General features: G+C 36.6%; 4 protein-coding genes and 1 long non-coding RNA gene across 6 annotated transcripts in view; 4 read left to right on the plus strand and 1 right to left on the minus strand.

Annotated features, from left to right (window-relative positions):
* The first annotated feature begins 20 nt into the window (after window positions 1–20).
* On the plus strand, window positions 21–2,435 carry LOC139769858 (uncharacterized). Its single transcript, XR_011717639.1, has 3 exons — window positions 21–155; window positions 2,219–2,326; window positions 2,422–2,435. It is a non-coding gene; the product is annotated as an uncharacterized lncRNA (long non-coding RNA).
* On the minus strand, window positions 2,322–10,333 carry Smc5 (structural maintenance of chromosomes 5). 2 transcript variants are annotated; one of them, XM_071701273.1, is made up of 16 exons: window positions 10,167–10,333; window positions 9,124–9,450; window positions 8,630–8,960; window positions 7,904–8,242; window positions 7,675–7,803; window positions 6,135–6,342; window positions 5,732–5,863; window positions 5,111–5,635; window positions 4,903–5,032; window positions 4,553–4,799; window positions 4,061–4,468; window positions 3,745–3,972; window positions 3,486–3,665; window positions 3,305–3,400; window positions 3,091–3,237; window positions 2,322–2,719 (listed from the first exon to the last, which is right to left on the minus strand). In XM_071701273.1, the coding sequence occupies exons 2-15, from the start codon at window positions 9,177–9,179 to the stop codon at window positions 3,103–3,105; spliced, it is 3,144 nt and encodes a 1,047-aa protein (XP_071557374.1). In that variant the 5' UTR covers window positions 9,180–9,450; window positions 10,167–10,333; the 3' UTR covers window positions 2,322–2,719; window positions 3,091–3,102. The 2 variants fall into 2 exon arrangements, with proteins under 2 accessions (XP_071557374.1, XP_071557366.1); XM_071701265.1 differs by lacking the exon at window positions 2,322–2,719 and having other exon boundaries at window positions 2,754–3,237.
* A 2,467-nt stretch (window positions 10,334–12,800) lies between these two features.
* On the plus strand, window positions 12,801–15,189 carry LOC139767997 (uncharacterized). The gene is made up of 3 exons (XM_071697806.1): window positions 12,801–14,015; window positions 14,480–14,566; window positions 14,634–15,189. Exons 1-3 carry the CDS (start codon window positions 12,876–12,878, stop codon window positions 14,736–14,738), a joined length of 1,332 nt encoding a protein of 443 aa, XP_071553907.1. The 5' UTR covers window positions 12,801–12,875; the 3' UTR covers window positions 14,739–15,189.
* A 1,310-nt stretch (window positions 15,190–16,499) lies between these two features.
* LOC139768001 (uncharacterized) lies at window positions 16,500–18,541 on the plus strand. The gene is made up of 3 exons (XM_071697820.1): window positions 16,500–17,746; window positions 18,233–18,319; window positions 18,387–18,541. The coding sequence occupies exons 1-3, from the start codon at window positions 16,688–16,690 to the stop codon at window positions 18,489–18,491; spliced, it is 1,251 nt and encodes a 416-aa protein (XP_071553921.1). The 5' UTR covers window positions 16,500–16,687; the 3' UTR covers window positions 18,492–18,541.
* Window positions 18,542–21,533: 2,992 nt separating this feature from the next.
* LOC139769825 (uncharacterized) overlaps window positions 21,534–22,589 on the plus strand; it is a 35,812-nt gene continuing 34,756 nt past the window's right edge. Inside the window, exon 1 of the mRNA XM_071701252.1 lies at window positions 21,534–22,475. The gene's annotated coding sequence lies outside the window, so the exon portion shown is untranslated. The remainder of the gene's footprint in view (window positions 22,476–22,589) is intronic.

Raw genomic sequence — 22,589 nt, forward strand, 5'->3', positions numbered from 1 at the left:
GTCGTCGGAGCGGAGGGGCTCGGCGTTTTCCCCCACGATATATACATATGTTATACAATAATCTAAATATATACATATAATGAATATTATTAGTTGCTTTCCATTTACACTCAAGCGATCTGAGTCACTCAGTTATGTGAGTATTTTATACTCAGGTAAGATATGCCATTTTGTATTTACCTGCTTATTTTGGTGACAAAGCTATAGCATAAATAATACAGGTCCATGGCCTCACTTTTAATGTGAGTTTATTAGATTCATTAAAGCACATGATCTCGATTGTGGATAAAAACTCAGTTCAATTTCCACTTGCCAGCATGCAAAAAGAACGTGTATTTAACTGAGTTATGACGTCACAAGTGAGAATTATCCGAGTTTTGATGTAAATGGAAAGCAACTATTATTGTATATATTATTAAATATTATAGTATAGATCTACCTTAGAGGTAAAGAATCGTATTTCCAGTTTTCGTCAAAACAAAGTTAAGTTTACTTTTTCTAAAATACCAAAAGCTTAAATTATAATGATGAAGTATAATGACAAAGGATCTTATGTCCATTATTATTAGTTCCTAAGAAACAATATTTATAAAAAGTTGTATTAGAAATTTTCATAGAAATAAACTTTATAAATTCTGTTTTCTCTAAATTTATAATAATGGAGATATTATACGATCCTTTACCTCTAAGGTACAGATACATATAATAAACTTACATAAGTATATATACAATAATTTAATAGCATTATATATATGTACCGAGTAATATTAAATTAATTAGAATGATCTCGATCAAACTCCGATTAATTCAATCAGCAATTAACTTATCAACCACGTATATTATCTTATAAAAATATTATCTTAATCGAGCATCGTTAATTTCTTGTTTAATACGTGGAAAGAAAGATTAAAGATTATACGGTATGGATGAATTATATGTATAGTTAGAAATTTTGCCGTAAGCAATTCCAGTTAAATTAATCACAGATTAAGTCAGAGTGTGATTCACATACATATCTGGTTCTCTTTTTATTTTATATATGTATATCTTTTTTGTTATTTATGTGTCTCTCGTATTATTTATATACTTTCGATACTTTCGGCCGCACGGATTCGCGGTATGCCGGTCTATCGTCGTACTCGTGGTTCTGCATCTTCTCCAACTTCTGCACTGTTAAATATTAAAGGATAGAATTTAAATCAATACCTTGAATTAAATAATAATTTGTTATTTTCAACTACCGTGTGTGTCGAAATTTATTATTTTAACACAAAACAGTGTTATTTTAACTCCATTGGTTAGTTAAATTAACGGTATTGAGTAGAAGCAGTGGAAATGGTTATATAAAAATGACTCAAATTGAGTATAATTTGACACTACGAATTTAACAGCGTGAAACTCATAAGAATTTAACATTGAATCTCACTAGTCAAAGTAGATTTAATGAGGGACACATTCAAGCTGCTAATTGAGTTCGGAGGGATTTAAACAGACCGAAGCATTCAAATTTGAAATAAATCTCAGGCGCGAGATAGATTTCTACGCGTTCAAACTGTTGTTTCATCGAGGCTAGAGATATCTTATCGAAAAAAAATCACGTATAGTAGTACGTGCACAGATTAACCTTGTAAATTCAGGTCCGCGACAGATACGGTCAGTGCATGTTTAAGGCCAAGAGCATATCCGTAAATTCAGAGGTCAGCGATTCAAGGTTTTCCACGTGCGGCGGAAATATTAAAAATCGCTGACTAACTCTCCTCGCATGACCGCCGTTCAAAGAATTTAGTGATCAAAATGGATATAAACCTGTTTTAAACCTAAAAAATTTTTAACAATAAAATTTCTTTCGTCGTTAAACAATTTTCTTAAAAATTAGATTTTTTTGTGCATGAAAACTATCATTAATTAAGAATAACGTTTCTGCGTGTGATGCTTTTCACAAGATATCTTCTTGTTTATCCTCTGAGATAACCCCGAGATTTTTCCCTGGAATCTCGGTGAAATAATCCGGAATAACACGTGGCTGAGAAAAATTTAAAGATGGATTACGTAAGAACCAAGCTCCCACAGCTGAATATCCTGTTTACGACGAAAAAAAAGCCGACATTCGAGTTTCTCATAAAGTCTTGCAAACATCCTGTCTCATATGGCCTTTTCGATTAATCTGGAGCGTTAACTAGTTTAGCGATCAATGGACTTATTGATATAATTGTTACAGGTTGATATGGCAACGCGTTATTTATTCCGGCTTGAGTCCGGCTTTCTATCACGAGAATGCGACGAAAATGCGGTGAAAGGAAATTAATTTAAACGAATTTGAATATCGGTTAGTGAGCAATGAACAATTTATACATACAACATATGGTGAACTTTCATTATCAATAAATTATCGCAATACTTGGTATTGATTTGTTTCTCAAGGTAATAATTGAATACGATGGCAACGGGTAAAGGAAAGAAGAAAGCCGGTACAAAGACAAATGGAAAAAATAATGGAAAAGGTAGTAAAGGTGGCAATGGCGGCAAAAGTAAAGGATCGAAGAAATCGAGAAGAAGCGGCGGGAAAGCACGATTCGCCATGGACATCTTCAACGAGGAGGTGATGGAAAATGCTTATTATACATGCCATAACATCATGGATGTGCTAAAGTGCCGAGGTTTCCCATGGCCAGAGGCTCAGAAGAAGAAGGGAAAGAGGAAGAAATAGTCGCGCGAACATCTGAAAATAGATACTTTTAAAACATTACAAATAGTTTCAATGTAATACAAATATCTATTTATATAAAACGCATACTAAGTAAACTATCATAGTATCTGTTCTGTTTTATAACTATATCAACGCTTAGCATTACTTGATTATCATTATATTAATATAAAATGTTAAAACCATTATTAAAAATGTAATTTCCATTTTCTCCTGTTTTATAAAAATATAAAATTTCAAACTTGTAGCACACTCACTATATACACAGAACTAAAAATAAATTTCTATAACTCATTGTCAGTGAGAAGCTTCTAAACTACGTTACTTAGTAAACTATGTCTTTGTACTTATATTAGGCACAAGGTATCAATCTTTAAAATTTTTGCCTTTTTCGTCTATTAATCAGCTGACGATTCAAGAAAGTTGCAGTAATCCTCTACATTGAATTCAAATTCTTCATCATCTGCTTTAACTGATCCGTTAAAGATGCAATGGACTGTCACTGTCTCAGCGTACGATAAGCCAGGTAGAAGCTATTAGACCAAGATTAATGAAAATTATGCAATTAATGAAAATTATCGCATAAATTGTCGTGCTTACTTTCGGCGTGAGCAAAAAATATTGGGAGCTGCCTGGCCTTCCTGTCATTTTTACAAGTAAATCAAAGACTCGTTTTTCGTTCACTGCATCCATGCCCTAATAAATTACCAAGAAAAATTTAAGTTGTAAAAAAAACTATGATAGATTACATAAATACAATTTATTATTAATGTATAAGAACCTGATTAATTTCATCCACACAGCGAAATGGCACGCGCGATAATTCTTGCAGGGCTATCATGTAAATAGCAGTAGTCACCGTTCTTTCGCCACCGCTCTGAAAATGCCTTGTTAATTCTTGCAATTCGTCTGCATCACGGAATTTTACTTTGATCTTTAGACCATATTGGTCAAAATCGAGCTGAAAATATATCGTTGTTGTGTTATTAAGAACAACGGAAGAACTTCATTTCGCATGTATATCATGCGTATACACTTACGATATTTTCAGCATGCGAGAGTGTAACTTCGCCAGCACAGTCCATCGCGAAAAAGTAAGAACTAAAGTTTGAGTTTATCTTTTCAACCAGTTGCTCCAATGGATATAACCATTTTTCCTTTAAGTTTTCAATCTCTGTCGTCATTTTCTCTAGTACAACAGTCTTCTTTTTAATAAATTCAGTTAAGGTGTGAATATTTTTTTGTATCTCTTCATATTCACGAAGTATCTGAAAATATAAATAAAATATCCGATTTCTCCATTGTCTCAATAATTTATAGCTGAAAGGTAATTATATTTCCCATTGCCATACTTACATTCTCGGTGTCCACGTTTTTCGCCATACAAAAAACTTTTGCTTGAGCGGTATTTAATTCGTTATTTATTTCAGCTATGGTGGCTGGTAATTTTTCAAAGGCTTTATTGTAAGTTTTAAAATCATCATCTTGTGGATTAAGATTGTTTGTGCTTGTCAATGCTTCCTTATATAGTCTTTCAGTTTCTCTCTTTAAGGGTTGAAATTCTTCATCATATTGCTTAAATGTTCTCTCTGCCCTTGTGAATGTATCCTTTAATTCCTCAGCATCATTCTCTTTGGTCATTAAAGTTTGCTGCAATAATGCTATTGCAAATTTGAGATCTACATTACTTGTATTGCAATCGAAACACTCTCGCAGAACTGCATTACATTCCTTATACATTTGCAATTGTTTCTTTCGAATAGCCTATAAATAATTTGTTAAATATAAATGCAGATTTTGTTAGATATAAATTCTTAAAGATAGTGTGCTATGTTGTTAAAAAAAAACCTTAATATCCTTGGTGCATGTTGCTTTGATATTTTCAATACTCATCCGGTCCATTTCCATCTGCTTAATTTTGCCTTCAGCTATGTGTATTCTACTTTTTAATGCTTGAATATGCTGAATATTTTGCTGATATTTATTCCTGTTGGTTCTATACTCCTCTAATGCTTTAGTTTCCTCACTTATTTCATCTTCTATCTCTTTAATATGATTCAAGGTTTGACTCTTCATTTCTTGCAACTCTTGTAATCTGTAAAATAGTTAATATATTAATGAACTTTATGTTTTATATTAATTAATTTTAATATGTTAATTCATTATAATTTTTATATATTTTTGTTTAATTAATATACCGTTCTTGGAGTTTTTGTAATTTAGCCTTATCCAGAACAATAGATAGCATTCCATTTCCATTGACCCGTGATATTCTGGTCGATATTTCGCGCGTATATTTAGATATGTTCACAGAGTATATATTGTTTTCTACAACAAATTTTTTATTAAATCTATGGAAAGTCTCTCCAAAATTTGTGAAATATTATTTCTAAAAAATATACTCACCACTAAAGTAACAGTGTAAACTGTGAGGTATGTAATTTGTATTATTTTCGATCTCATTAGTCCCGACAGGAATATTGTTTAAGTGGTACATCGAGATTAGATAGTTCATTATGGATGGTGGTACTTCAATAAGCTCTGCTAAATAATACTTAAAGCCAAACTTCTTAATGTTCTCCATCGGTATATTCGGTTGCATCGAGATTCTTTTCATCGGATCAGAGTGTACCACATTGACTTGCAGTTTCTGTTGGTCCCTCAAATACTTCAGTAGTAGATTCATATCCTTTTTGTCCTCGCATGTGAATGCGACTAAATCTCGAAACGATATAATGTTTTCTAAATATTTGGCAAATGAAGCATCTTTTACGTTAATATTGAGCAACATGGGCTGATGCACTGGCGCTGAAAACTTGTTTTGATTCTCTTTTAACCAAAGCACAGCTTTATATGCATTCATATCTCTTTGTTTCAACAGTTCCAATCGTTTCACATCAATATTAAAAGCCTTAAGTTCCGCTTGACCAGCTGCAATCATAATTTTAATTAACATATTTAATAACAAATCAATAAAGATAATAATATTCAATTAAAAATATAATATGCATATTTGTAAACATATACCTCTAATTTCACGGCTAATGTTATCGTCTTCGTGCTTTGATGTGTCTCTTTTATTGGTAAGCTTATTAACTTTTTGTCTATGCTCCTCCATATTAGTTGCTATATTTTGCAATTGCATCGTTAAACTTTCCTCTGAAATACATGACAAATACTTTATTATTGTGGGATGACATTTGCTCTATGCGAAAGTGGTCCACTCATAGTCAGTGAGTTCCGAGTTCGAACCCGACCTTCATTCCGCATATGCCTTGGTTTATAAGTTGATTAGAAAATTGAACGTTTGTACATAAAAAAAAGTTACGAGATGTATTTCAAGAACAGTAATTAGCTTTGGAAACAATAAACTAATACATACTTTATTATTACTATTCATTAAGGTTAAATTAAATCACTAATTACAAACCTGATCCAATCTCTTCAATCATGAGAGAGAAGTCGTTCTCAAGCTTGGATTTCTGCTGTTGCGCAAGCTTAATGTCTTGATCTCGAGTTTGTTCCGCTTGGATTTTTCGAGAACAAGTATTCTCAACTTCCTTGATCTTGTTTTCACAGCTAAGAATATCATTCATGATGTTTCTTAATTTCGTATTCTTAGCCTGAACTTTATTGTTCTGAAAATATACAATTTCAGATTGTTAATGTAATATGCATCAATATAATATGTATCATTTGACAACACAGTAAATAGCCTTATGATAGGTGGGTGCCTCCGTAGTACACTAGTATCAACCGTTCGTTTCCATTATATAAAAAAATTTCTTTTTTAAATTTGAAGGTTGACCACTTTTAGAGCCCCAAATCCAGCTTTATTTTAAAATAACGAAATTTTAGCGGTTCTGGACATTTTTATTTTAAAGTAATAAAATCATATTAATTACGTTTTGCAAAAAAGTTGGTAAGAAATAGTTGAAAATGATTTTTCTCTTAGCTCGCGGTAATTCAACGTCGTTTTCAACAATTAGAGACCAATACAAGTCAGCCAACGTAGAATCCCGTTTTTTTCTTTATTTATATTGTGTCTCCAGGCTTGGCTACTTGGTGAAATCTCTCTCCTTGCTCATCTGATTTTGTAAGTAATTGCCGTTCGAAATAATTTAACAAAGAAACTTCGCAAACCCGAAAATTCTGATTTTTATGAAACTTTACAAATAAAGGAGGGGAGGAGAGAGTAAATAAACGAATTTAGAAATTTTTAATTGCGGCCTAAAAACGATTCTAAGGGGTGAAACCCATATCTTATATGTAAAAGCAAAAAACAGCTCTACATATGAGGAGTGGTTTCACTCCTTTAGGAATCGTTTTTGAGTCGCAACTAAAAATTTCTAAATTCGTCTATTTATTCTCTCCCCTCTACATGTGTGTAAAGTTTCATCCAAACGTAGAATTTTTAGGTTTGCGAGGTTCCCTTGTTAGATTATTTCGAACAGCAATTACCTACCTCTAGAATCAGATAAACAAGAAGAGAGATTTCATCAAGTAGCCAAGCCTATGGAGATACGATATAAAAGAAAAAAACTGAATTCTATGATAGTTGACTTGTACTGGTTCCTGATTGAGAACGACGATGTTGAATTGCCATGAGCTAAGAAAAAAATAATTTTTAACTATTTCTTACCACAATTCTTTCGCAAAATATTATTTCATTACTTTAAAATAAGTGTTCAAAACCAATAAATTTTTGTTATTTTAAAATAAAGCTGAATTTGGTCGATAAAAATGATTCGAAGTGGCCAACCTCCAAATTAAAAAAAAATTTAATGTAATGGAAACGAACGGTTGGTACTGATGTACTACGAAGGCACCTACCTATCATAATCCACTATCATAATCCAACGAAACCTAATAATTAATAAAAAAATAATTTAAAAAGTACGATTCTGTTGTACTGTGCAATAAATCAATTTCTTGAGTAACGGTTTCTTTTTACATTATATTATACTCACGTGATTTTTTAAAGAAGCTTGTAACGTTGTCATATCCGACTTCAATGTCTCAATCCTCTTATTTAACGGTTTTAGGTCTGCGTCTATTGCTTGCATTTCTTTTACTGCTTTATCTCTGGTTTTCTTTGACTATACGAACATATACAAAGACATCAACAGTAAAAAAAAAGGTAACAATAAAGAAAAATATCACTTAATGTTTTACATTACAAATTAATTTTTTATTTACCTCTACTAATTTCCTTCGCAATTGATCGTAGAGCATCCATGCCTTTTTTTGCTGCAACGTCAGAATCTTTTTCTTCATCATTTTTTTCTCTTTTATCGTCGCAACAGTTTGTTGTAGCCCATCACGCCTCTGAGTTTTGGATTCCAATAATCGTTTTGTTTTGGATACATCGACCTCTAGTTTCTTGAAATTGGCTCTTTGTTCTTTCAATTGTAGATGATACTCGAGAAGCTTTGGATCTCCGACAGATCTTTCTGTATTTTCTAACAATGCTTGAGCATCCATTTTTGAAAAATCTTGTACCTTATCTTGTGGCAAAAACTGACAAAGATTGTCAACCTGCAAAAATAATAAAATCATTATGATACATTTGATTTAGAAACTAGATAAATATAAGCCAGAGTGATTCTATGGCCGGTATTCATAGTTATTTAAGACCGTCTTAAGTTCAATCTTAAGATGTCATGAACCAATCACAGAGCCGTATTAGCGTCTTAAGACATTACTTAAGACGATCTTGAAGACTATGAATACCGGCCTATGTCTTTTAAAAGATTTGCAGGTCTTTTTCCAGCGAATAGCAAAAGATTATAATACAAGTTGAAAAATTTTTACGTCAAGTAAAGTTTAACAGATGATTGAAGGTATTCAAAAGAGTAAATTCAACCTAGAGCCTTCTATATATATAGGACGAAAAAAAAATATAAATGCAAGACAAACGTGCACCTGAATATTAAGCTTGGCCGTGAATTCCTGTACACTTTTTGCACTTGTCGAAGCGCCATTAATCATCCACGTCGACTTTCCATCCTTGGTAAATGTTCTAGTTACTATAGAATCTCGTTTATTAGACTCGTTTTTTAGATGAATTTCTATTTTTGCTGTATCACGCCCATACTTGACGTATTCTCCTATGTGAAGGGCCCGCCCAATGATATTCGGCTTGCCTCCTAGACCGAGAACTATAGCGGCGACGACGGTGGACTTGCCGGAACCATTAGGTCCAATGATAACATTGAGATATCTTCCAGGCGTCATTGTCGCTTTGTCATAAGTACTGTTAAAAGAGGAATATTGGAAATATACACCAATTTATGATTTATATGATAAAAATGTTCAATAATGTAATGTAATGTAATAACAAGATAAAACAATATATTAAATGTTTAGGATGCGTGGTAATCTCACATGGATTAAGAATTAATATATTCTTCACTCACACAAAATTCTCCATATATATATGGGTGATGATTCCGTTCTCGACGTTGTCGTTCATGTTGATAGGTTAAGTCTCAATAACGTTGTATTCGTACGCAAAGCATGCAAATATTATAAGCGCAATAAATAAAGTACATCGATAACAATGCAAGCATTAGCTAAGCAGACGAGATAACCGTCTTTCCACTATCCATTTCGCACTGTAAACTGTTATTCATTTCACACGTACGGGAATACCGCCAAATGCCGCCAATACTGCCAAACAAATGCCAACGGGCCAACGCGTGGAGGAGGGCGGAGCCAGTAGCGACTAGCGACACTTCTGAAACCTGAACTGTACATATACAGGGTGTCTGTCTGACAAAGATGTAATATCGCTCGTGGGCAGGTAGAGTGAGTTAATTTGTGAATTTTTTTTTCAGATTTTTTAAAGATACTTTAAGGGAAAAATAACGCCGAACGTGAGAGAGACAGGTCCACGTGTACCCTGGGAAGGTACCAAAAAAAAAACGTAGGGTTAATGAACTTTGACTAAAAATAAAGGAAAAAATAGATTTCTTTACAAATTTGCAATTTACAGAAGAAAAATTCCTTTTAAGGTTTTTTACTTCAAAGGAAAGTGTTAAAAAAATAGTGCAGTTCTATTTAATTTAACTCACTCTAGATCTACTCACGAGCGATGTTACATTTATTACCAAACACTCTATGGTAGCTGTATGAATATATACTTCAGCATATACATATACATATACATATACACATATATACATATATATATATATATATTGTTTCAATACTTTTTACCTCCGGTTTACGCATTTCTAGATATATCGTGCTTATTGACTTTTTACTTCACAGTTCAAAATATCAATATAACGCTTGAAAATTAGGGTCTATACATTTTTTATAATTTCTTAATTGCTTTAAAAATTAATCAGATATGACGTATAAAAGTGATTTATCGAACTCATTTGTCTTCAAAAATTTGTCTTCTGGCTTTATATTAATATGACATATCTTTTATTATCTCCTCTTACTTACTTACATATATATCTGATCATACGGTGAAATATTGCAAAATATCTCTCTGCATTAATTATGCTTGAGCGTTTCCAGTATGAAACAGGCAGAATCTCTCAAAAAATTCCTCTTCTTACGTTGAGATTGTTAGTTTTGCAGACGATTTGAGACGAACGCGAAACTATCAAGAATCTGGAAAAAAAAAATTCTTTTATTCATAAACAATTTTTTTTCATTTGTTTTGGCTTGTTATGATGAAAAATTTTATCATTTTATTGGAATAAATTTGAAAAATTATGTAAAATTCCGAGAATGTGTTTAATAGCATTCTAATTTCTTCAACAATTCTATTCTGTGATATTACTATCTCGTTGATTTCTAGGTCTCAAGCTGTATAATTTCGCGTATCAAAATATATGAAGATATATTTTAAGAGAATATCTTAATATGTGATATCCCTATTTATATACATAGTTTGAAAAACTGTGTTGCAGCTTTGAATGTTCTGATCCATTTCACAATATTAATTTTATTATAAATTCTCGGCTGATAAGTTAAAGTTATGTAGATATATATCTCAACGTTTTTTTTTCTAGATATGCTTTCAAGGACTCTGCATAAGCACCACGTGCTGCATTTTTATGCATGAGTATAAATGCTTTTTGTTATATATACACCTCAGTATGATTATTATCGTTTGCAGTATAAAGGCAAGCAATAAATATGCTATTTTATGAAGCGTTGTACGCGAATACGTAAAAATGTTTAAAGCGTGTTTCAAAACGACAAACGTACCGAGCCAAACGGAATTATATGAAATGTTCGATAAAATTTTGCGCATAAATAAATATTTCACATTGTATGGAAAATATTCATATACAAATATATAAATAGCATGAATATTTATTTATGCTGAGTGACTTTCAGATCTAATGGGGGGGCGTGCTCTCAAATAAATGTGTTTAGCTTTTATATTTCAAAAACATAGAACAACTGTCTTAGGCTGTATAAATGGAGCCTAAAAAGCGATTTATATTCGCGCTTTTTTTACATTTGCATATTGAACAAATAAAAATCAAGCAATTACTTGCGCAACGAGACATTTTAGCGATTAAATTTATTAATCTTTCATAATCCAATTACTTCACCTATCTAGTCGTCTATTTTCGTTCATTTTCTGGATTATAGATAAAACGGAAATATACAAAAGTAAAAAATAACACATAATTAATTTGTAAAAAAATAATATAAAAGGTAGTCAACCACAAGATAGAGTAAAATAAAGAATAAAATAAATCAGTTGCATCCGGTCTATGATTATCCCTTTGATCTGAAAGAGATATCTTTTCTCTCATCTATGAATTCTTTGATCAATTTGAACGCCTCGACAATTTCATCAAGAAAATCGACTCTTAATTGATCAAAGAATTCGTAAGTAAAAGGATATACGATAAACAATCTATAAAACTTAGAATATCTTAAATGTATAATTATTTAGAATATGTTGGCGATTTTTTCGATCATTCTGTCTAATCGATCAGTCCTACTTACTGCAATTTAGAAAATTTCAATTTTTATTTTACTTTAATTGTTTTTGCACGCGTGGGCGTATACATCATCCTCCATCGGAAGTACGAACGCCATCATATCGACAATGGACATAATGTTTAACTTTCAAACAACGTGGAAACAACTCAAGCTCGTTGGCGGTATGTTTGCATTTCGAGCTTCGTTTATCAACGATAATTTGATGAGGTTTCGTTGAGACGTAATGCGGTCGACGCATTATCATAATGATAACGTACGGCATCGTTCGCCACCCCCTAATCCCTTTTATTATCGCTAAATACAAAAGATCAGCCATCTTGGAATAATTTGTTGTCTACCGACTATGTCATACCTGTTAAAAATTTCATCAGTCAGAGAAATATGTCGATTAATTCTAATCTAGATAATAGCATTGTCCTTGCGTCATAAGTTAGTTTAACAACATTACATTTGTTACGCATATGCCTTTCACAATATCAGTGTTTCTCAAAAGGCGAGCAGTGGAACAATTTAATGCGTAATATAAAATTGTGTTCAATGTATTATACCTCAAGAGACTCGCAGAAATGATTTGTAGTTCGCCTACAGAGCCCGAAAAGTAAATATCGATAACAATATGTGTTCGATCAAAATAACAGACGCCTATCGATATCTTTAGCTATTAAAAAAATAAACGAATAAATAACAATATGTCACAATATAATCACATATAAAAAAATGCCTTTCGAATGCCAATCTTGTTATCGGAATAGAATGAATAAACAATTAGAGTGCAATATTTAATGCGCCGTCGTTATTGACGGATCTTTGAAAGTTATTATCCACGTGTACATCCGCGTGTAGATACTGCGCAGCTGATGCTTCCTGTTTCGTGTATGCACACATGATTCGCCTTGCGCGCGACCTAGATGCGCAAGATGATGGGTTGTAAACGCCGTGGCAATTACACATTATTACTTTATAGTTTAGGCGCTGCATCCCAGGTATGACAAGTGACCGATCGAAGAACACCATGGTTACTTCACGGTTAACAAATGGTCCTGTCTCGCTACGCAGCAACTGCTGGCAGTTTTAAACTTGAACTCGCCGGGTTTAGACGACGAAGAGGGACCCGTGCTCGGCATTTTTACCGTGGCAAGACGAACGTGGCAGGACGCTTAGAGAAGAGGCTCTCGCGATCGCATCAATGCCAAAGTGCACCGATAATCCGATTGCAGAATGTAATCTACGATCTAGATCGTTGTTCTCCCATGACACCACGCCAATCATGTTCAGTCCGCCGCCGAAGTTGCAGGGACAAGTCAAGGGCAAAGTGCAGAAAAAATGGCGGCCGTTCCGCGCAACGGACTTTCAATCCTTGATGTATCCTTGCTTCATTTTCTGCCGCGTTCTCGGAATATTCCCGTACAAGATCAACGCTTCGGCCTTCGAGATGTCCAAGCCGCGCTACGTCGCGTCGACCATCGTTATAGGCATCGTCAGCGGTTACGGACTGGTGATACTCTACCAGGTCGACGTTTCCTCGACGTTGAAATATACGGGCATACCTGGAGCCCTTCAGTGTAATTGCTATTTTGTACTTGGTTGTTTCATAGCGGTCATCACGTACATTTTCAGCAAGCCGCGAATGCGTTTGCTCCAGACCATGATGGACATCTCCACGAGAGTGCCCCCGGAATCGTATCAGAAAATATCCAGGCTGATTCATGCCAAGGACGTTTTTGGTTTCTTCTTCCTACTTGGGCAGGCGATCAATTGTTACTCCGGAACATATCCCGAGAGCTTGCTCAAGGTGTTAGGACTATACCTCACCCTGCTGGTGTTTCAGATGGATATGTTGTACATGAATTGCGTTTGTGTACTAAAGGCCTGTTTTAAACGAATCAATGATAATCTGGTAAATCTGCGAGAACTCGTGGTGAGCGACGAGCCGCATCTCCTCAGACGGGTGTATCACGAGCAGAGAAATCCGTTTCTGCTAATGGAGCTCAAAGCCCTGAAGAAGCGGCATCTGATGGTCAGCGATACCGTGCAGATGCTGAACGCGATCTTCAGTCTGCAACTTCTCGCTACCATAGTCATGACTTTCGCTGACATTACTTTCAGTTTGTACTTCTACATAGTGCAGTGGAAAGAGGGCGTAGCCATTATCGAACTGGAGAAACAGGTCTGGTACGCGTACTACATCACGTCCGTAGGATATTATTCTATAAAAATAGCGTTTATAGCGTGGGCTTGCGATACCGGCAAGGACCAGGCCTTGCAGATCGGTACCACTGTTCACGACGTGCTTATCAACACCAGCGATAAACAGATCAAAGATGAGGTAGTAAATACAATGATTTAATTAATTATTTAATTATTAATAATTTTATATATAAGTGAACAATGATTCGCGTGAATTATTTCTTCGCTTTAGCTTTAGCAAACCACGCGCCGATACTATTGATCTTGAAACACAGTCTCAAACTAAAGTTAGAATAGTACAATCACATAATTAAATTGGTAATCATTTAACAACACCGATATTAAATACGAATCTTCAAAGTACATAAATATAGGATATGGAAATACGGAATATATAGGATATATAGGATATGTGAAAAATAACACCCAAGACAAAGTTCGAACCTGGACCTCCTTACTACCCGAGCGTCTTTACTAATTCGACCAATGATAATTCACGCGAATATTAATAATAATTTAATTTATTTCTACGAAAATGTTCTCTGTGATATTTTTATACATTGAATCTATCGGTTATTCACTAACCGATTTCTAACGTTGCAGTTGCAACTGTTTTCCTTGCAAATATTGCATCGCGAAAATACATTCTGCGCGAAAGGTCTCGCTGTGGACGCGACGCTTCTTACTGCGGTAAGCAATCGATCATTTACCTTAATTAATTACAAACATATTATTTACTTTGTGATTTTTCTTGTAGATAGTGGGTAGCATCACCACGTATCTATTAATTTTAATACAATTCATGGTCACATCGAAATCTTGCGGACAGCAGCCGTCAACCAATATTACGCAGATAGTCTAATTATAAAACATACGTAATCAAATAAAGAAACGTGTTTTTAGATATCAAAATACGTTGAAAATTTTAGATTTCAATTTTCAACGTATTTTTCATATTATGGTTTTAAAATTCTAGCACAATGTAGCACAAACCGAGACCATTTCAGCACAAACTCTCAAAATATGTTAAATCTAAAAGTGGGAAACTAACTTCTTACAGAGGTACGCTAAAAAGCGATTTATCTTCGAGCTCTTTTTACATTTGCATATTGAATAAATAAAAATCAAGCAATTACTTCAGCAACAAGACATTTGAGCAATTACATTTATTAATCTTTCATAATCCAGATTCTAGATAAAACAGAAATATATGAAAGTAAAAAATAACACATAAATAATTCGTAAAAAAAATAATATAAGAGGTAGTCAACCACAAAATAGAACAAAATAAGGAATAAAATAAATCAGTTGTGCCTGGTTGTATGATTATCCCTTTGATCTGAAAGAGATATCTTTTCTTTCATCTATGAATTCTTTGATCAATTTGAACGCCTCGACAATTTCATCAAGAAAATCGACTCTTAATTGATCAAAGAATTCGTAAGTGAAATACGATATAAAACTTTGAATATCTTAAATGTATAATTATATAGAATATGTTAGTGATTTTTCGATCAATTCTGTCTAATCGATCAGTCCTATCTACTGCAATTTTAATTCTTTATTTTACTTTAATTGTTTTCGCACGCGTGGGCGTATACATAATCCTCCATCGGAAGTACGAACGCCATCATATCGACAATGGACATAATGTTTAACTTTCAAACAACGTGGAAACAACTCAAGCTCGTTGGCGGTATGCTTGCATTTCGAGCTTCGTTTATCAACGATAATTTGATGAGGTTTCGTTGAGACGGAATGCGATCGACGCATTATCATAATGATAACGTTCGCATCGTTCGCCACCCCCTAATCCCTTTATTGTCGCTAAATACAAAAGGCCATCTTGGAATAATTTGTTGCCTACCGACCTCATACCTGTTAAAAATTTCATCAGTCAGAGAAATACGTCGATTAATTCTAATCTAGATAATAGCATTGTCCTTGCGTCATAAGTTAGTTTATCAACATTACATTTGTTACGCATACGCTTTTCACAATACCAGTGTTTTTCAAAAGGCGAGCAGCGGAACAATTTAATGCGTAATATATAATCGTGTTCAACGTATTATATCTCAAGAGACTCGCGGAAATGATTTGTAGTTCACGATCGCCTACAGATTAAGACCGAAAAGTAAATATCGATGACAATATGTGTTGGATCAAAATTACAGACGCCTATTGATATCTTTAGCTATTAAAAATAAACGAATAAATAACAATATGTCACAATATAATCACATATAAAAAAATGCCTTTCGAATGCCAACCTTGTTATCGGAATAGAATGAAAAACAATTAGAGTGCAATATTTAATGCGCCGTCGTTATTGACGGATCTTTGAAAGTTATTATCCACGTGTACATCCGCTTGTAGATACTGCGCAGCTGATGCTTCCTGTTTCGTGTATGCACACATGATTCGCCTTGCGCGCGACCTAGATGCGAAAGATGATGGGTTGTAAACGCCGTGGCAATTACACATTATTACTTTATAGTTTATGCGCTGCATCCCAGGGGTGCCAAGTGACCGATCGAAGAACACCATGGTTACTTCACGGCTAACAAATGGTCCTGTCTCGCTACGCAGCAACTGCTGGCAGTTTTAAACTTGAACTCGCCGGGTTTAGACGACGAGGAGGGACCCGTGCTCGGCATTTTTACCGTGGCAAGACGAACTCTGTACGCTTAGAGAAGAGGCTCTCGCGATCGCGCTCGCATCAATGCCAAAGTGCACCGATAATGCGATTGATAATTTACAGAATGCAATCTACGATCTAGATCGTTGCTCTCCCATGACACCGCGCTGATCATGTTCAGTCCGTCGCCGAAGTTGAAAGAACAAGCCAAGGGCAAAGTGCGGAAAAAATGGCGGCCGTTCCGCGCGATGGATTTTCAATCCTTGATGTATCCTTGCTTCATTTTCTCCCGCGTTCTCGGAATATTCCCGTACAAGATCACCGCTTCGGCCTTCGAGATGTCCAAGCCGCGCTACGTCGCGTCGACCATCGTTATAGGCATCTTCAGCGGTTACGGACTGGTGGTACTCTACCAGGTCGACGTTTCCTCGACGATGAAGTTTACGGGCATACCTGGAGCCCTTCAGTGTAATTGCTATTTAGCACTCAGTTGTTTCATAGCGGTCATCACGTACATTTTCAGCAAGCCGCGAATGCGTTTGCTCCAGGCCATGATGGAGATCTCCACGAGAGTGCCCCCGGAATCATATCAGAAGATATCCAGGCTGATTCATGCCAAGGACGTCTTTGGTTTCTTCTTCCTACTTGGACAGGCGATCAATTGTTACTCCGATACATACACCGAGACCTTGTTCAAGGTGTTAGTACTATACTTCACCCTGCTGGTATTTCAGATGGATATGTTGTACATGAATTGCGTTTGTGTACTAAAGGCCTGTTTTAAACGAATCAATGACAATCTGATGAATCTGCGACAGCTCGTGGTGAGCGACGAGCCGCATCTCCTCAGACGGGTGTACCACGAGCAGAGAAATCCGTTTCTGCTAATGGAGCTCAAAGCCCTGAAGAAGCGGCATCTGATGGTCAGCGATACCGTGCAGATGCTGAACGCGATCTTCAGTCTGCAACTTCTCGCTACCATAGTCATGACTTTCGCTGAAATCACTTTCAGTTTGTACTTCTACATAGTGCAGTGGAAGGAGGGCGTGGGCATTATCGAACTGGAGAAACAGATCTGGTACGCGTACTACATCACGTCCGTAGGATATTATTCTATAAAAATAGCGTTTATAGCGTGGGCTTGCGATACCGGCAAGGACCAGGCCTTGCAAATCGGCACCACTGTTCACGACGTGCTTATCAACACCAGCGATAAACAGATCAAAGATGAGGTAGTAAAAAATACAACGATTTAATTAATTTTTAATTATTGAATTAATAATAATTTTATATATAAGTGAACAATTATTCGCGTGAATTAATGAACATTTTTTCGCTTTAGCAAATCACGCGCCAATACTATCGATCTTGAAACACAGTCTCAAACTAAAGCTAGAATAGTATACTATTGTATACAATCGCATGAAATTGATAATCAATTTAACAACACCGATTTTAATACAAAACTTCAAAATACAGGAATAGATAGATATGGAAATACGGAATATAGGATATGTTGCAAAAAATAACATCCATCCAGAGTTCGAACCTGGACCTCCTTACTATAGAGACCCTATCCGAGCGTCTTTACCAATTCGACTACTGATACATTAATTCACGCGAATAATATTAATAATAATTTGATTTATTTCTACGAAAATGTTCTGTGTGACATTTTTATACATTGAATCTATCGGTTAGTTATTCTAACATTGCAGTTGCAACTGTTTTCCTTGCAAATATTACATCGCGAAAATACATTCTGCGCGAAAGGTCTCGCTGTGGACGCGACGCTTCTTACCGCGGTAAGCAATCGATCATTTACATTAATTAATTACAAACATATTATTTACTTTGTGATTTTTCTTGTAGATAGTGGGTAGCATCACCACGTATCTATTAATTTTAATACAATTTATGGTCACATCGAAATCTTGCGGACAGCAGGCGTCAACCAATATTACCCAGATAGTCTAATTATAAAACATACGTAATCAAATAAAGAAACCCGTTTTTATATATCAAAATACTCTTTTTATCCATTACGAGTTATTATCGCCTGATATTATATGTGTTGTAAATAAACGTTTTATCACATAAAAATTAACAATCTATAAAAATATACTTTTAATACATTTTATTTGTCTAAGTGCAGTGTGTGATATAATAAAACATTTCTGAAGAAAATATCGCTTTGGATTCATTATATTACGTAATCTAAGCTCTTAATTATCCTTGCATTAAAATTAACACTGTGCGGACACCGTGTTTTTAGAGCATTCACCCGGACACCCTGGGACTTTTAAGTCTAAAGGGTTTTTGAAAACGTTACTGTGTTACAAAAAAATCTATAAAAATTCATGTATCATCTTTAAGACTTCAAAAAGTAATTTCTATACTTACATAGACCAGAACTGTTGCAATTCTTTTTTTCGCATTCCCTGTCATAATCATAAATGAAAAATCGACTTACCTTAAAAGGCCTACGGTGTCCGCGCAGTGTTAAATTTTATTTCGTTAATCTATACGATTTGGAATTCATTTCCGACATCCAAACATACATATACGTAATATTGCAAGTTTATTTCTGATATGTGAAAATATAATTAATATTTCAAGTTTCATCTCCGACAACGTATCGTACATCATTCTACGATGACCAGCAGCAGTTTAGTAACACAGATATGAATAAAAGAGCAATTAAATTTTCGTTTCATTGACGCCACATGGACGGCGATATCAGCGCGGAAATTCAGCGATAAATGCAATTCTCTTCGAGGTCTAAAATTACATCTCGACATTTCGCGCTGCAGGAGAATGGATTGCGCTTCAAGCTGCAACGTATGCACGTAATTTTTAGGCATTTTCTTCGCGAAATCCTCGTCTTTATCGTCAGCGAGTGACCCACGGAAGTGACTTTTGACCCTGTTTGTCACATTTGCTATTGCTAAATCGTGAATTCGTAAGTCCTTGAAGTTTTTTTACAGCGTAAATGTGTCTTTTCGTATTTTAAAGCAATAAAGATTTATCGCCTTCGTCGATTCGACGTTCGCTATCTGGTATTTGTAAAAAGGAGAGAAGAGAGAGAGAGAGAGATACCGCCTGCAATATCTTTGTCAACGACGGCTAATTAAAGTAGACATTTTAGTGTTAAAATGAGCTCGTGGAAATACGTATAGAACAAAAAATTTACCACGAGTTATTATAGGTGCAATAAGGAATATACGTCACGTCTGCAGCGGTTTGTATTCTTTAATAGCGATTCGCCGGCGACGGCCACGAACCTGAGTTTTTATCCAGCGCGGAGACATGTTGCGGGGTGTAGCGGGATCGCGATCTATTGTCAAGGTTAACGCTCGACTGCGTATTGTCGCGCAGTTAACGAAAACTTCCTGCATTTTACTACTTACTAGCTATTTGGCTCAATCTGAGGCGCGATTCTGTACTCGCCCACCGATGATTGTCGGTGTCGATAACGCTCTGCCTAGCGGATAGATATTATCATCCATATATAGTCGCAAAGGTTAATTTAGACTAAAAGGCTAAATGCGTTAATGATTTCAATCGGACTTTAATGCCGCGACGCGAGGCTCGGGTCACGGCAAGCAAACGACATATTGTTTATCGCACGCGCGAGAGCCGCCCAAGTACTTGGGAACAATTTTTCTGCAGGTCACTGCTGTGCACTCTTTTACTCCCTTTACTTCTTACTCCCGTACTTTCTCTTTGTTTCGTCTAGAGCCCAAAGAGCAACGAAATCGAGTATCGACGAATGTAGGCTGCACGAGTAAATTATTTTTGGCAACGAGCGACGCGACGCGACGTGCCATTTATCTCGACTGGACATCAGTCCGGGTCCAGCCGAATATATTTCGGCGCGAACTGAATGAGGCTGCAATTATGCAACAGATGCAAATAAGTTCCGTAGAAAAATGACGTGGGTAAAAACTGAAATGTCAACAGACCAACAGAGGAGTGCTATTTTGTATTCAATTGAAAAAAAATGGAAAAAATGGAGAAATGTTGTAAGTTTAACCGACACAATCGCACAAACCGATAATAATCTCATCCGTGTGCGTCGGTCAAGCGATATCGATGGGTGAGGGACCCCTCGATAGGATTGTCGACTACGACTGACACTTATTGTTAATTTTAAACGACGCACATCCGTGAGAAGTTGTCGAGAATAACTCCGGTCGAAAAACGTCGGTACGGAACGTTATCGACACCGACAATCATCGGTGGACGAGTACAGAATAGCGCTCCAGATAGAGTCAAATAGCTAGTACAGAGCTATATAACTAGCTAGTAAGTAGTAAAATGCAGGAAGTTTTCGTTAACGTTGTATATATAACGCAAATAAACTTGGACGGAACATCTTGCCTCCGGTGTTAACATACCTATAATCTATCATTATTATAATTTTCTATTAATCGCTCGAGCCATTAATTATTTGTGCGCGATCTTGATAAGAAACGCGTGAATCAAGAAAGTGGAACAGCGCTGCAAAACAGTGCTGTTTGTACAAAATGCCCTATATAAACTCTCTCGCCACTTTTAATTGATAGAAAGAGGTGAACTTGCGATAAACGATAGCCTCTCCCGATATTTGTGCCAAAAAAAGATCATTTCCAATTTCGTCAAAGAATCCATCGAGGAAAGACTCGTTCGATCTAGGATACGCTCTGTGCGCCGTATAATTCTATGTGAAACCGTGACGGCCACGTGCTGCGCGGCGGCGCACATGGCGCGCATCTAGCGCGCGGATGCGCGCATCTACGCGAATACTCGGCGCGATAACTGCAATAACCGTATCCGTATTGATCGTTCGCGCATCACGCGAAACGAGATCTTACGCATAAGCGTGCGCGTACTCGCCGCGATTCTTTCAGACAGAGCGGAATTCCGTTCTTTTGTCTAATTCTGGCGGCGGGGCTGCGGGGCTGCGGAGAAAGAGGCAAAAAAGAGAGAGAGAGAGGAACATCGCGCGGCCGTGCAGCGTGGAGCGTGGTGCAGCGCGCGCGTAGGCGATCACGCGATTTCGCGATCCCGTCTCATCGCCACGGCGCCTCTGACCGATACGCAATTCGCAATTGTCAGTGCCGCGCCAACCGCCGCGCCGAGTGAACGTCCAGGAGTGTTGCTCTTGCGCGCACCGTCCGTCCGCGCACCGAATATACCGCTCGCGAATCGGAGCCGCTATTCGGAAAACAGCAGCTGCAGCGGATTCTTCTCTCAGCTGAGACTACTCAGCGGATTCTACTCTTTGATGCGAGTGACGGAAAGCCAAAGTGCCCCGAAGAAACGCAGACGTCTGATAAAAAATAATAATAATAAAGAGGAGTTTAAAGTTTAAAGTGCTGGGGCGAAATTGACGGCTCGCGCGCGCGGACGAACGCGCGATCTCTACGCTCGTTAGTGGACATTGCGAGGAATTGACGAGCGTATCGAACTCTCTCTCTTTCTCTCTCTCTCTCTCTCTGAATTTTGCATATTGTGTAACAATGTCTTAACGCTTTAGGGGACCTGTCCCAGAGCGTATAATAAATGACGATTAATCAATCAATCAATCTCTCTCTCTTGTACACGCTACGAATTAAATAAAGTACAAAAGAGGCGGCGAGCTCGCCGCGTGGAACTCCAGTGCAAGTTCGCGGATGAACGCCCCGTGCGATCTGGGAATCCATGCAAAAGTGTGGCCTTGATGCTTGTGGATCTCCGATGCCGCTGTCACCGTGTCACGGGCTTTCCTCGTACTCGCAGTAGCCGAGCACGGCGACGAGGTCTGGGATATAAACAAGCGAATCACGTAATCGACGTGCCATCGGCGCGAGTGGGATGCAGCGATTTTAATTCCCCGCGCGTGAGAGAGCGCCGCGCGCCGTCGATCTACGCCGCACGCCGCGGCTGTGCTTAGAGAGGCGCAAGGGCGCCTCTTGAGACCGATTCCCGTTCGACAAAGTAAGTTATCGGCATAGCTTTCCTCTATTCGCCTCGCATGAGACGCGACGCTTCCCACAGCATGCGCTGCAACCTGAGAAATTTCTGTTACAACGCTTAGTTTCTTGTATCTAA

The sequence above is a fragment of the Temnothorax nylanderi genome, unplaced genomic scaffold (genome assembly GCF_030848795.1).
Source record: "Temnothorax nylanderi isolate EJ_2023f unplaced genomic scaffold, tnyl_v1.0 TNYL_tig0002_pilon, whole genome shotgun sequence".
Lineage (NCBI taxonomy): Eukaryota > Metazoa > Arthropoda > Insecta > Hymenoptera > Formicidae > Temnothorax > Temnothorax nylanderi.